The sequence below is a fragment of the Gymnogyps californianus genome, chromosome 9 (assembly GCF_018139145.2).
Source record: "Gymnogyps californianus isolate 813 chromosome 9, ASM1813914v2, whole genome shotgun sequence".
NCBI classification, from domain to species: Eukaryota; Metazoa; Chordata; class Aves; order Accipitriformes; family Cathartidae; genus Gymnogyps; species Gymnogyps californianus.
The window spans coordinates 24,698,001-24,712,207 of NC_059479.1; the positions used below are offsets into that span (position 1 = coordinate 24,698,001).

At 55.7% G+C, this 14,207-nt stretch overlaps 1 protein-coding gene across 1 annotated transcript in view; it reads right to left on the reverse strand.

Annotated features, from left to right (window-relative positions):
- The window catches only part of MID2 (midline 2), a 113,704-nt gene that overhangs the window by 78,036 nt on the left and 21,461 nt on the right, over window positions 1-14,207 (reverse strand). Inside the window, exon 2 of the mRNA XM_050901660.1 lies at window positions 8,811-9,532. Coding sequence (XP_050757617.1) covers window positions 8,811-9,476 — 666 coding nt within the window. The 5' untranslated portion in view covers window positions 9,477-9,532. The remainder of the gene's footprint in view (window positions 1-8,810; window positions 9,533-14,207) is intronic.

A 14,207-nucleotide genomic window follows, 5' to 3' on the forward strand; every position in this document is an offset into this window, starting at 1 on the left:
GCAGATTTTTGGGAAAAAAATAATAAGCATCCCAGCACTCAGTGCTGATTTCTGGTCCCCGTGACCTACAAACGATCAACATTTAAACAGTTACCAACACTTGCTTCCTCCGTGCCGACGGAAAACTTAAATTGGGAGCTACATCAGACACCAGGGCACCTTTTGATCCCTCTCCTATCGCGGGGCAAAGCAGCCAGGAACGCGTTGTACTTCCGTACGACTCACGCTCCATAGGTAAATGCCACGGCCGAAGCAGTGCTGTGCTCGCACCCGCCCCGGCGCGCGTTGCCCGGGCGCGCTTCCCCGCGGCGGCCGACGGGGTGATGCGCTCCCGCCGCGCGCATCAAGCGGGTGTTTTCAGGGAAATCTGAGCAAAACGGTAAGGGCCGCCCAGGCTGCCGGGAGATGACGCCAGCCCCAGACGTGCTCGCGAGCCTCCTCCTGCCTCTTGGGGCTCCTGCGACGCCAGGGCAGCGGCTCGATGGCAGACAGACCAACATGCAGACCACCCGGCGCTGCTGATGCTTCCCGCTGGCGTGCCAGGGGAGGAAAAAAAAAAAAATAAAAAAAAAAAGCTTGGAGCTGTGGCCCTGCTTTTTTATTCTCAGCCTTATTTCCACGGCTACAGCTTCCAGTGCGTGGAGCTTCCCTGCATTCGAGCAGCCTCCACCTCCATGGGGAGAGCACACGGGGTCCCGTGCAGACGTGATGGGCCTCCCAGGACCTTTCGCAATTCCCCATTAAGGGGTCCTCAACTGGTTGCAATTTTGGCATCCAAGCCGCAGCAATGACCGACTCCCACTGCATGGCAGCCAAAGGGCACGCTCAACGGCTAGACGGAGGCCAGGGCAATCACTTGATACGGGAACCTGGCAGAGGATCAAGGGCCTTATCTGCATCAGGGATGAGGCAAGATGCTCTTTTGCGTGTGTTCCACATCAGTCAAGTACCTGCTGCTTTGCAAGGCATTTGGTTGCCACTGCAAACAAAGCAATGGGAATGATAACCCTGCGCTGGGGACCCTGTTTTTGACCAAAGGTCTCCCCTGCTCAGAGAGATCTCTTACAACCAGTCACTAGATTACAAACTCAACCCGAGATAACAATAAAAACACACCGGGTTTTTTCCCCCCCCACTGTCTACCTGCCTTAGGAGAAAGAAGCCAATGCTAAAAAGCCTCAGGAGCTTGCTGGGGAGTAGAGACGCCTGGACTCGTGCACAGAAAGCAAAAGAAACGGCAGGTAGGGCTGAGGAGCAGGCTGGCGGGGGAAGGCAGGGGCTCCGCTTGCCCCGAAACGCCTGTCGATAACCTCAGCAGCTGCAGCCCCAGCTCACAGTCCCAAAGCTGTGGCAGGTCGCGGTGCAGGCGCCTGGCTCTCCAGCACAGCCGCAAGGGATGGACTTGCCTGCACCGGTACCGCAACCATTGTAGGCGAGCTTGAACTGTGGCTAAGCCAGGGCTGCGGCCAAGGGGGGGCTCAAACCCCCTCTGCCAGCGCGGCTGGGGCAGCAGCATCCGCAGGTGACCGTGTGTCACCCTACCAGGGTCCCCAAAGCAGGAGGGCCGTTCCAACTCCCACCACCACAGACCCAGTCTGGAGCAAGCCTCACCTGGGTTTGCATCTCCTTCTCTAAGTGGGTCTCGAAGAGGCGCAGCAAAAGCATATCCTCTGCTCGTTAAGGGTACAGGAGCCGATAGCTACAACGCGACCAGAGCTTTCTGTATTTTTGCTGGTAACAGCCCCCCGTGTTCTGTGTAGGTGTCACAGCAGTCACAATTGTAACCCTCGTTCTCAGCTAACTCTTCTTTGTGTGTGTGAAATATATATATATAAAAAAATTCAGTTTAGCCCCATGGCAGTACAGTAAATTATAAATTAAGCAGCAATCTCAGTGACTCACACAGCGCAAGTGAGAACATGTTCACAAGTCCCAAGGTGAAGAAGTCCTATATTGCAGCGTGAAGGAAGGTTTTTTTCCTCATTTTTCTACCCCACCACTCTCTTAAGAGCCTTGGAATAACTATCAGCTTTCTGCATACAATTTGTCTAGCACAGGGAGTTTTTTAGGTTTTTTTTAATCTTGAGTCCCACTCACATACACCCACTGGAGGCAGCGCACCTCTCTGAAGCGTAACAGGCAATGGGCTTTCCACCTGGCTTATTGCTCTTTCTTTAGCAAAGAGCGGATATAAAAGTGTTACAAAACACATCTTTCTTTTTTTGGTATTTCCAGCCTGTCAATCAACAGAAGCCTCAGCAACGGCAGAGGAAAAGCCTCCTCTGAGCTGGCCCTTATCCGGTTCCTGCAAAGGCAACAGAGCAGATGGAGAAGCAAAGGACAGCAGCGAATAATTAAGGCAAAAATCCTTTCTCCGAAAACTCCTTCCACCACAAATCACGGACAGGAGGAGCCAGCCAGAGCTCTTCAGTCAAAGCCTTTCTTGCTGTAATCTCTCCCTTGCAGGGAGTCACTGCACAGCGTAACCTCGTGCCCGGCCCCGGCACGACGGCAGCCACTGCCGGCGCGGGCAGGACCCAGGGCAGGGCAGCGCTCCGCAGAGAGGATCGTAATTACGAGTTTCAAGCAATCTGAATTTATAATTGGCCGAGATTTTACTCGGCAGATAATGCGCTGCTGTCCTAGGCGCTCGCTTTATCTAGGTCAAGCCATTAGTTTTGCTCTTAATCCACATACATTTTTAATTTGATCTTTAATGTCGATTTTCAGCCAGCAAGCCGAGCTGACGGACTTCTTTGCCACTGATTGCCTTCAACATCTCGACCCTTCCTGAACATGCAGAGAGGGAAAACAAGCACCAAAATCCTGATGCACTTTGACTACTCTCAGCCAAGCTCGGGCATCAGGAGCGCCCACACTGCCCATCGCATTGGGGAAGCGGAGGCCAACGCTGTCAACGCGCAAGCCCGGTCCGTACTGCCGGCGGATGCTTCACCACCGCAAGAAGGGCCGCACCAGGCGGCAGGACTGGTAGCCCAAGGCTGAGCGTGGACACGCCAAGCCATGCACACCCCAAAAGACACACTCAGGTGGCACCCCAGGACCTCCGAGAGCTCGTGCTGGGGAGGGGCTTGGGCAGCCAGCGATCTGTAAGGCGAGCTGCAAGAGGACAAGAGATATGAAGATGCCTTCAAACATGCAATGTTGACTTAGGTCCACTTTCTGAAGGCACCACCTGATTCTTCTCCCAGCTGAACGGGTTCCGCCTCAAAGTGGAGCGGGTGCTGGAGCTGCCTGCTCTGCACAGATGTAATTATGTCACCAAATGAATCCTCAACCAGCAGCGTGCCAAGTCGCTGCCTGAGGAGCCCAGCACGTGCCCTCTCTCAAGGCTCTGGTTGAGCAGGCCAGCTTGAAGCAGAGAGACATGCCCGCAACCTCTTACCAGGGTAAATGTTAATGTGAATGCCACCCTGCCTGGCGAGGGAGAAGGGAGGGAGCACTTCTTTCTCTGCCCATCAGAGCTGTAAATGAATAAAAGGTGGCAGCGCAAGGCAAGCGCTTCTCCTGGTTGAAGAGAAGCGTCTGTCGGCGCAGGATTACACATGAATATTTCAGCACGGGGCTCGGCACCGCGGGTCACGCTGCGGCAGGACCCGCTCAAATAGGTCGCTACCGGCAAGCACCGGAACCTCGAAGCAAGCAGAAGACACATGCAGAGATCTCGCCTGTTGTTTGCCCTCCCGCTGGGTCCCTCTCACATCACCCGCTCGCCTGTCCTCACCCACACCGCTTGCCTGGCAGGATGCTAGCGCTCAGTATTTCATCTCCCGTATCCACAGTTCTCCGAGTGCTTAAGCACAGTGCTGGGAAATAGCCACTTGATTACGAAGCACTTTTCTACCCAAAGAGCTGTTTTTCCCTCCCCTCATGGTCTCTGTAGCTGATAACCCTTGACGTGGAGCCTTCCCAGGGAAACAGAATGCTGCTGCATCCACCCCAGGCATCCCAGCTTTGGAAAGCTCCCTGACACGTCCCGCACCATGCAGATGACCCCAGCCCTTCGACCTCCACCCCGACCTGCCTGGCATCCCGCGCGGTCCCTTCTTAAATTCAGATGCTCCCCGACCGGGGCTCCCATCTCACAACAAGGGCCAGGCTGCGAGTCCCAGCAAAGCAGAGGGGAGCTGGGAAAACCCTCTGTCCGTCTTAAAAACAGGTGGATGCTTTCGCCGCAGAAAATCTCGCGGCGTCGGATGGCCAGGGTTGAAAATAACCGTGGTTTATCCTGCATCGTCAGCATCCCTGGTGTTTGCATCATTTCTGCCAGCGGCTATTTGAGCTGGCAGGCAACGGCCGATGTCCGTGGTGAAGCGCACGGCAAACGGAGCCGCTTTTATGGACGAGCCAACTCGTGGGCTTGAAAGAACCGGGTGCAGAATTACGCGCTGGCAAACAGCAGCATAATCAGAGCAAGAACTCCTTTATCCCAAAGCAATGGGCATTATGTGAGCAACCACAGGGCAGGTCCAAAACCTCAGCCCGGCAATGCTCACAGCTTACATTTACCGCAGTTCAGGAAAACTGCTCGCACTTACCAGCTTCTTCATAATATAAACAAGTGGAGTTGAAGACACACAAAATAAAAAGCCATAATATGTGTTAAAGGGATTAAAGATGGTTCCTAAAACACCTTGAGGTGTATAATATGGTATGGACAGATGGTTGCAGAGTCTCCACGGCAAAGCCACGCTGCAGGCACGCACTAGAGATTTCTGATGTAAAACAAGCTCGGAGGGGAAGGGGAGCACTGGGAGATGGTTTAGGGTTTAGACACAACAGTATGGTTTTCAGGCATTCGGCTCTTCTATAGAGGAAAAAAAAAAATTCCCCGCCAAAGATTTTTGTGGAAAGCACAGCCCTTTTGACAAAATGAAGTTACTCGGTTCAAACCCCAATTTTCCATCAGAAAAAAACCAACTTGAAAGGCGTTTCCAGCTCGCTCTAGCTACGGGATCAAAGCCGGAGATGAAGAGCAACTGCTCCCTGCTCGACGCCCAAGCGTACCGCGGAACTTCAAGAGCAGGCTGGCTGCAACGTCACTCACTGATTAATGACTTAAAGAGAGAAAGGAGGGGGCAGAGCCCTGCTGCGGGGCACGGGGGGACTCCGGGCAGGGCTGGGGGCGAGGTGGCTGCGAGAGGGAACAGCCAGCTCCATCAGCCGCAGGTTCCCAGGCGGCAGCATCCCACCAGCGCTCCCATCCCAGCGTGTTTTTAATGATTTCAGGTATTTCAGATACTTGCAAGGATTTCAAGCATTGCCAGAGAGCACGTTGTGGTCAGAACTATAGACTGAGGCTGTACGAGGAAGACGACAAAATACTAATGCAAATATTGACTCTGCTGGTAAAGCTTGGCATCGATCCCGTGCAATTCCTGCAGTGGAGGCAGAGTGTTAGGAAAAAAAAAGCCATCCGAAAAAAGCCCAACCGATGCACAGCCAGAGGCAGGGATTACAGACATGCAGCTGAGGTCCCCCCACGCAGGAGTCGTGCCTCGGAGGAAAGCCACAACTGCTGCCGGCGGGCAGACTCGGGCAGAGGCATCGCAGCCGCCCTCTCCCCTGCTCCCCGATTCGGCTGCAGCTCCTGCAGTTGAACGGGGAGCTGGGCAGGATGAATAGCACAGAAAGAATGTTTCTAGCAGAGGAGAGCTTCCCTCCTCATCCAAAATCACTCAAGACTGTTACTTAAAAAGAAAAAAAAAAAAAAAAAAGAGAGAAAAAAATGGTGTTCTGGCAACCTGCAAAATTTGGCTGGTTGAAGAAGCAATTTAGGTTGTCAAGAGATTTTTGTCTTCAGACGAATTTGCCTGGCTAGCTGACATGGGCCAGATTAGGGGGAAAATATTAAGAGAGTTTTAATTTCTATCCCTGGGTTTTATTGCCTGCAAACATGCATGGTCATTTCTTTCTAAGGTTTCCAATTTGCTAATTGAGACATTTCCTCATGGAAAAAGAATGTCCTGGACTAAGGACCGGGCTGCTGGCGCTGCTTTGCACACCGGGGGAAGCTTAGGTGAGGCGTGATGCGAAGACGAGACAGGCACATCAAGGTGTGAAGGCAAATATCAGCCACCACGAACCTCAGACGCTTCACGGGCACGCGCCGGCACCGACACCATCGGGCAGCACCTACCGAAAGACAGACCTCGCGGCTGGAACACAGTGGGAGACAGAAATAAAGTACAGAACATCCTACAGCATGTTCTTCCTGCGGCTGCAGATGTTTGTCACATCACCGGGCACGTCACATCGGTTTGGGGAGATTTTGGAGAAGGGCAGGTGGGAAACCAGCCCAGGAAACTGGACATCTAGAAAGATTTCTTTCCGGGCGTAAGTTTGTTTTTAAAAAAAAAAAAAAGGGGGGGGGGAGGGGAATAATCTGGCCTGCACATAAAAAAAAAAAAGTCTTCTGTATTTTTGCTAGAGTGATAGAAGTATTTCTTCTGCCCTTAAAAAAACACAAGAGTGGACAGATTGATTTTGTTCAAAACATTTACAAGATGAAGAGCCAAGAAAAGCACTTTTGGGTCAGAACAAGCCCAGAACATTAAGGGAGAAAGGACCAAGGAAGAAGCAGCTGGAAATACATGAGAAGGGTTATAATGGGAATATGACTGCTGCCACAGTTACAGCCTCACCAGCGTGACCTCTAATGGGACCAGCTATTTCTTTTTTTTTAAATATTAAAAAAAAGAGGAATTAAAAGCGTTCTGTAGACTCATGTGGAATGCACGGGGGACGGAGAGGGATTTCTAACTTTATATAGGTCAAACATCATCCATACAGGTTCACATAATATTCAGTACAATCACAGCCACTGCATAAAAATTAAGCTTCAAAGTACTCCGGAGGGATCGCTGGGAAGTTTGCTCTCTCCCACCTGAAGAGCAGCGGAACGGTAATTCAGTTCGGATCAATACACGCTACAAGTGAAGGGGGCTGGAGAATGATGGCCCGTTTCTGCCGCTGCAGCTCGGGAGAAATTAGGACGGAAAATGTGGGCTGTCGTAGAGAAGAGGCTCCCCACCACGGGAGCTCCCCGCTGCTGGAAACACTGGTCTCGGCAGGAAGCCGGTGGAAGGGAGACCCCAGGCAACGGGACCACGGGGAGATCTTCAGAAGCCTCCAAATCCTAGTCAGCCTCCAGCCACCTTCTCCCCAAGACAGCACCCTCCCTTGGCACGGTCCCTCTAGGAGACACAAAGGACCGCTCAGGCCAGCCCCTCCGGGGATGGCATCTGCAAAGAGCCGAAGCGCTGAGATCCCGTGGGAGGGCGAAGGACAGAGGAGGAGCTTGGGGTGCTTGGGAAGCAGAGGAGAGCTCATCACTGCCTCATAGAATCACAGAATAGTTTGGGTTGGAAGGGACCTTCAAAGACCACCATCTAGTCCAACCCCCCTGCCACAGGCAGGGACACCTTTCACTAGATGAAGTTGCTCAAAGCCCCGTCCAACCTGACCCTGAACACTTCCAGGGATGAGGCATCCACAGCTTCTCTGGGCAACCTGCTCCAGTGTCTCACCACCCTCATCGTAAAGGATTTCCTCTTGATGTCCAACCTAAACCTGCCCTCTTTCAGTTTAAAACCGTTGCCCCATGTCCTGTCGCTACAGGCCTTGGTAAAAAGTCTCTCTCCATCTTTCTCAGAAGCCCTCTTTATATATTGAAATGCCGCAATAAGGTCTCCCCACGGAGCCTTCTCTTCTGCAGGCTGAACAACCCCAACTCTCTCAGCCTTTCTTCCTAGCAGAGGGGTTCCCGCCCTCGGACCATTTCCGTGGCCTCCTCAGGACCCGCTCCAACAGGTCCATGTCCTCCTTGTGCTGGGGACCCCAGAGCTGGACGCAGTGCTCCAGGGGGGTCTCAGCAGAGCAGAGCAGAGGGGAGAATCCCCTCCCTCGACCTGCTGGCCACGCTGCTGGTGATGCACCCAGGACACGGTTGGCTTTCTGGGCTGTGAGTGCACGTGGCCAGCTGATGTCCAGTTTTTCACCCACTAGCATCCCCAAGTCCTTTGCAGGGCTGCTCCCAACCCGTTCATCACCCATTACTTCCCAGAGCCTGGCCCTCTCCTCTCTCACAGCGGAGAAGCTTTGAGCAAGCCGGCTCGAGGAGGACATGAAAGCACTCCCCGGAGCACTTCTCAGGGCACAGCGGTCCCCAGGCATGGGTAAAGCCTGCAGGGGAGGTTTTACGGACCGCAGGAGGGTTCCCACGCACTGCTGCCTGCAAGCCTGCAGAGCGGCTTTCCAAAAGGAAATGCCCACAGCCCGGCTCGTCCTGCTCCCATCCTCCGAGAGGGCGGAACAGGCACGGCCGGAGCGCAACAGCCTCAGGGGATCACGCTCACAGGTCCCCCAAGCCACTCTTTGCCACCCCAGCTCTCTGACAGGACAAACCCTGGGAAAAAGCCACACTCCTGGGGCAACAGCCACAGGGCACCTCGGTGCCCGATGATGTTTCACTGTCCGGCCGTTTGGGGAGAAGGTCCAAGGCCTGGGCTTGGCACACACACACCAGCAGGAGAAAAATAAAATAGCAAAGACTTTGCTCTAACTGTGCAAACGAGACCCAGCTCAGCCTCCTGGTACCAGGGTCCTGGAGGAGCCCACAAGCTGCATCCTGCAGCCCACACCTCTTTCAGGAGCTGTCTGGCTTAAATCAGAGGTGCCGCTTGGGGCATCTGGAACCAGCTCCTGCTCTGAGAACCGTCCCTCGGCAGACACCAGCCCCTACAGACGACCTCACCCGTGCGCTCGCTGCGGCCACGCCGGGTGCTTACCTTCAGCTTTTCAAAGCGATCGCTGAGGGATGCCACTTGGTGGTCCCGGTGGCGGCCCACCAGTTTACATAAGGCACAGATGAGCTGGTCATCAGCAACACAGTACATGTTCACCTTCTCGTTCTCGTGCTCCAAGCACGTGAGTCCTCGGAAGTGCGCGTCGGGCACGGGCTCCACCAGACGGTGGCTGGTGAAGGGCTTCTTGTTGGGGTGGGTGGCCCGCAGGCAGCGGTCGCAGTAGGACACCTCGCAGGTGATGCACGTCTTCACCGCGTCCCGCGGGGGATCCTGCTCGCAGAACTGGCAGGCGATCCTCTCGCCGGCCACGGACATGGTAGGGCTGTTGCGGTACGTCCTCTCGCGGCGGCTCTCGCTGGGGGAGTTGGGGCCGCTCAGGGATGCCTTCTGGAAGCGGTCGATGATGTTTTGCAGGGTCACATTCCTCTTGAGGCCCTCCAGGCCCCGGTGGTTGAGGGAGATGACATAGCGGCACGTGGGGCACTGGAAGGCGGTGATGGGCTCGATGGACTCGCTGGAGGAGCAGCTGGACACCAGGATGCGGTGGGCGCAGCTGAAGCAGAGGCTGTGGGCGCACGGTAGCAAGAGAGGGTCTTCGAATAACTCCAGGCAGATTGGGCAGGTCAATTCTGACTCCAGTGTTTCCATCTTTAGTTAAAACGATCCTGATTCAGCATCAAAAACCGGGGAAGGTGGTCTGGTACCTGGGAGAGAGGAGAGCAGAGACATGAGACAGGGGCTCTCCCGGGCAGCTCCTCTCCACCAGAAACAGGCGCCCAGGGGAGTCAGACACGTCACCTCTGCAACACCCCAACACTCTTTGCACCCCAACGCTGTCACTACAGCCCAGCCAGGCTCATGCAAGCGCATCGGCGTGGCTGAAGCACCTCACCGTGCCGTCCACCTGAGCCAAGCCACCGGCTCAGACCAGCGCCCAGAGATGCTGTGGGACAGGAGAGTCGTTTGGGGGGGAAGGGAGAAGGGGCAGCAGCAAGCTCCTCTCCATCACCTTCCAGCCCAGCCAGGGAAGAGGACTCGGACAGCAAGGCTGAAGACAAAAACAGGAGAAGCCACATGATTTCATGTTTCTTTTAGTGAGCGCTGCCCAAGACAAGAGTGGGGGGCCATGCTGGTTTCCCACGTGTAAAGGCTCTGCTGCACAGCAAAGATAAACCTCTAAATAGCCCCTCTGCAGCTGCACAGTCCTGTCTCCTTTTGGTGAAGGGGAAGAGCTGAATCATGTCCTGGAAACTCTGAGCAACGTGGGTCAGGAGCTCTAACATACCGTCCTCCTGCTCTGTGTTTCTCCCAGCCGTCGCCTTTTATGAGCGGGGTGGGGAAGGAAGAGCAGCGAAATTACAGTCTGCAAACTTCCATCTCTCAGCCGTCCTCCGCTGCACTCCAGCAACAACCAGGGATGCCCAAACTAACTCCAGCTGGAGGCAAACAAGCTCATATTTTTAGATCGCCTCCCCTGCACGAGGCTGGAAACGGGCTCTCTGCAAGTGACCGAACCTGCTGTCGCACTGTTTCCAAGCTCCAGTTTTGCAGAGCACCAAGTTGCACCATGAGCGCTGGCCTGCCTCCACCGGCATCCCGGCACGCTCCCAAATGCCGTCCCCTCCATGCGCCCGGCAGCCGCTGCGCTCCCTCTCCACCCGGGCTGCAGGACAATTCTCCACCCAGGCTGGAGGACAAGCAAGCAGCCAGCACTGGGGCAGCACACCGACACCCCCATCTTAATAAAACCCCACCGAACCCCACAGCGGCCACAGGCTGCGAACCCACCTCCAGACCTCGCGCCAGCTTCTGGCACGTCTCCGAAACAAAAGGGGAAGATAATAACAGCGTGGCAGGTGCTGAGAAGCGAAACCGCACGCTTCCCTCCCCAGCTTCACCACAGCCATGCGCGGGGGCTAATAGCGAGGAGGGGACGGGGTGGGCTTCGCAGCAGCCCCGCTGCCTCCAGCTCTGCTCTGCATTAGAGGCAAACCAGCAATCAATTAATCGGCCCCGCTGCTTCCCCGCGGGGACCCGGTGGAGGGAAGCGCTTGAAGAGCTGCTCTCTGCTCCGAATTAGCGTGCCGCTGCTCCGGGTTGACACCGGCTGTGAACATCTCCCAGAGGGGAGAGGGAGCATTTAATTATCTGGGAAGGGGGAGCAGGGCAGCGTCTGGCCGTGCGGTGCTTGGAGCTGGGAGGTGCCAGCAGGAGCTGATCCCTCCGGGGGGATGCTCCACACTGGAGGGCACGTTGGAGGGGACAGCGCGAGCTGGGCAGCAGGAGCTCCTGGCCGAGGAAGCGCAGAAGGGGCAGGCTGGGGATTTCTTTCCAAATTTATGACAAGAAGGCCTCTGGCGAAGGGGATGCCTACGAGAAAAACAGCTTGGGACTTTGGTGCTGGTACCCCAGAGGCAGGAGAGGCGAAGCTGCGTGTTACCGCTTGCTAGCCGCCATCCGGGACAAGGGTGCCCAGCCCCAACCAGTCACCTTTTTTCCAAGCCCAAAGACCCAGCCCAAAGTGCATTCCTCTCTCCAGCCCACATCCCAGCAGCCTTCACCAGGAACGAGGCTTTGCTTTCTAATTAAATCAAAGTCAGGAAGAGACAAACAGCAGCAGCAATCACCCAGGGGAAACCGTACGCTGTCATCCCCCGGATCCAACTGCCCTGGCTTCTTCGGTTGTTTCATCCCCGTTGCATGTCACCGCCTCTGTCCCACCACAGACCAGCAGCCATCATCAGTGACAGCTCCCCAAATTCAGCTACAGGCCCAGCAATCCCTCACCAACCTACAGAGCGTTTTGCACCTTGTTCTCTCACAAGAAGCGCTGCACTGGGCGTTATTGCATCCCACTCCCATTAACCGATGAGTTCAGGCTTTGCATGACAGACGTTGGGCCAGGTTTGAGAGCTGAGCATTGCTCTGCTGCCTACAGACACCAAACAGCCACCCAAAGGCAAGGCCTGGGTAGCAGAGCCTCAGCCCATAGCCCTGCCCTTTCAGTGCACCCCATTAAGAGCATCAGGAGACGTGAGCGGCCCTGTTTGAGGACAACTGCCCGTCCCACTGCTTGCTGGGCTGGCAGCACAGCCCTTCTGCACCTGCACACTGGTTTCTCCCACCAGAGATGCCCCAGAGCCCAGGAGCAGAGCCTCTCCCTGCCACGCCGCAGCCTTCCCAGCCCTACCCCACGGCACCCCAAAGCAAAGGGAGGCAGCCGAAGGCACGCAGCGACACGGGATGGGCTTCAGCCTCTCCTTTCTCACCCGTGCTCCGGACCGTGCCCGACACCCAGCGCACACACGGTGCCTCCAGGTCTCCTCCAGCCCCAGGCTCCGAGCGATGCCCACTGTGATACCCACCCCCGTATCACAGGCGCGGGGAAAGCCTCGTTCTGTCACAGCCCGGCAGGAACCCCCTCACCTCGGCGCTGCTGCAGGAGCGGACCAGATAAAAAAAGCAACACGGTGCCCAGCCCAGCCAAGTTTCCACCCCCAGCTTCCACTCCAGAAACACCTTGGCAGAGTGCATGGGCTCCCGTTTGGGGAGAAGAGGAAAAACACTGTCAAAAGGGGTTGTAATCTAAGTGTGGATGGGATGAACCAGCAGAAGCAGGAGAGGGTCTGGCTGCAGAAAGCCCCAAGAAGTCCCCCTGGGTGGGCAGGGGAGATGGCAGCGGGGCCAGCCAGCGCCTGCGGCTCAGCAGCCCGGGACCCGGCGAGGCAGGAGCGGTCCCACCTTTTGCAAGTATTTTCCGATCCACCTCCTCCTGCCAAGCGGCTTCAAAGCCTCGAGCGATCCCAGCGCTCACGGCGTGCTCCGGGGCCGGCTCCAGCCTCACCTGTAAGCGGTGCTGGCAGTCGTCCCCAACCATGGCAGGGGGACTCTGCCTGCCCGCCCCGGGCGGACGGCTGCTTCCAGCGCCTGCAAATGGCAAATCACCCAGGAGCCCTGCCGGGACCTGCCTGCACCGGTCCCTGCCTATCGCACCATCGCTTCCTAATTGCCTGAAATAGGATTTGCAAGTGCCTGGAGGAGGTCTTGAGCTCTTCCCTGCACCAGCTCTAGGGGCTTCTAAAATTGAGCAACTGGATATTTAGATATGTTAATGCTGCAGCAACCTTATCAAGGCCTGCCCAAACGCAGCCTTGCACATATATACACACAGATATTGTTTAAAATATTCCCCCCCCCCCCCCCAAGAGAGACAGTGGAGAAGCAGCTGCGTCCAGAAAAGCTGAGGAGCGCGAAGGCTCCCAACAGCTTCCTCTCTGCGGCCCCCGGTGCTTTTCTCAAGCCTCGGAGCCCATCTCAGCCATGGGAAAGCGGCGGGGAGGAAACGCTCCTGGCCGCCTGCCCGGGAGCTCTTGCACACTCTGCAGCAGCCGTCCCCTGCCGCAAGCCGGATCTGCCGGGCTCCCCGCCGTGCTCCAAGCCTGGCAGGATGAGGGGGCTCCTGTTGCACAGCCATAACACCCCCCATCACCATCACTGCAGCCACGGGCAGCTCCCTGGCACTTTCTTTTGGGCACTCATGCTTTAAAACCTTACAAACTGCCTTTGAATCAGGGCTGGTCCCTTGCTTTGCCGGGACGCTCCAGGTAGAGCAGCTGCCTCGCCGTAAGAGCCCGACACTCCTGGCTGCACGTACAACCCCAGTACTGGGAGCACAGCACCTCTCACCTCCCCGATTCATCCACGGATTCTCTCTGGCCAGCAAAACACAAAGAAAAAAAAAAAAGGAAGGACAAGAACGGGATTTGTTTCAGAATCTGACCAACACCGGGAAAAGAATTTAAAAATAAGGATTGGTGCGAGAAGCTCCCCAATAGCCTCTGCAGGGCAGTGCGAGAGCTGCTCATCGCCGGGCCAGTCTCCCATGGAGCACGCTACCGGGAGCTCCCGCCTGCCTTTGAAGCGCCCGGCTTCACTGCCATCCGAGGCAAAACGATGCAAAAAGGTTAAACAGCCTTTTGCTTTGTTCCTGAGGGCCGTTCTTATGTTAATCTTGTTTTCCTTGCTGGGACAACATCCTTTAGATCCAAGATAACTGAGAGGAGCCTCAAAAACCAGGCTAGAGCAGAAGCAGGGACGAGGAAGCTCGCTCAGAGATGCACCTGGGCGAAGCAGTTGGCGCTGCCTTCGAAGCCTTTCATGCCTCTCACTTTGATGTTCACTTTGATGTCCAGGATTGATGTGGCACGAGGAATAGCTGATTAGATTAAAATCTGCTTTGTTTAGAGTCATTAACTCCCTAAATATGAGAGTTATAAAATATTAACACGGTTTACAAACAGCCCCGTGTCACTTGTGCCCAAGGGTCAGCCGGCCCCGGCCATGCTCGCGCCAGCCCCGGGGGAAACTCCTGGCAGCCGG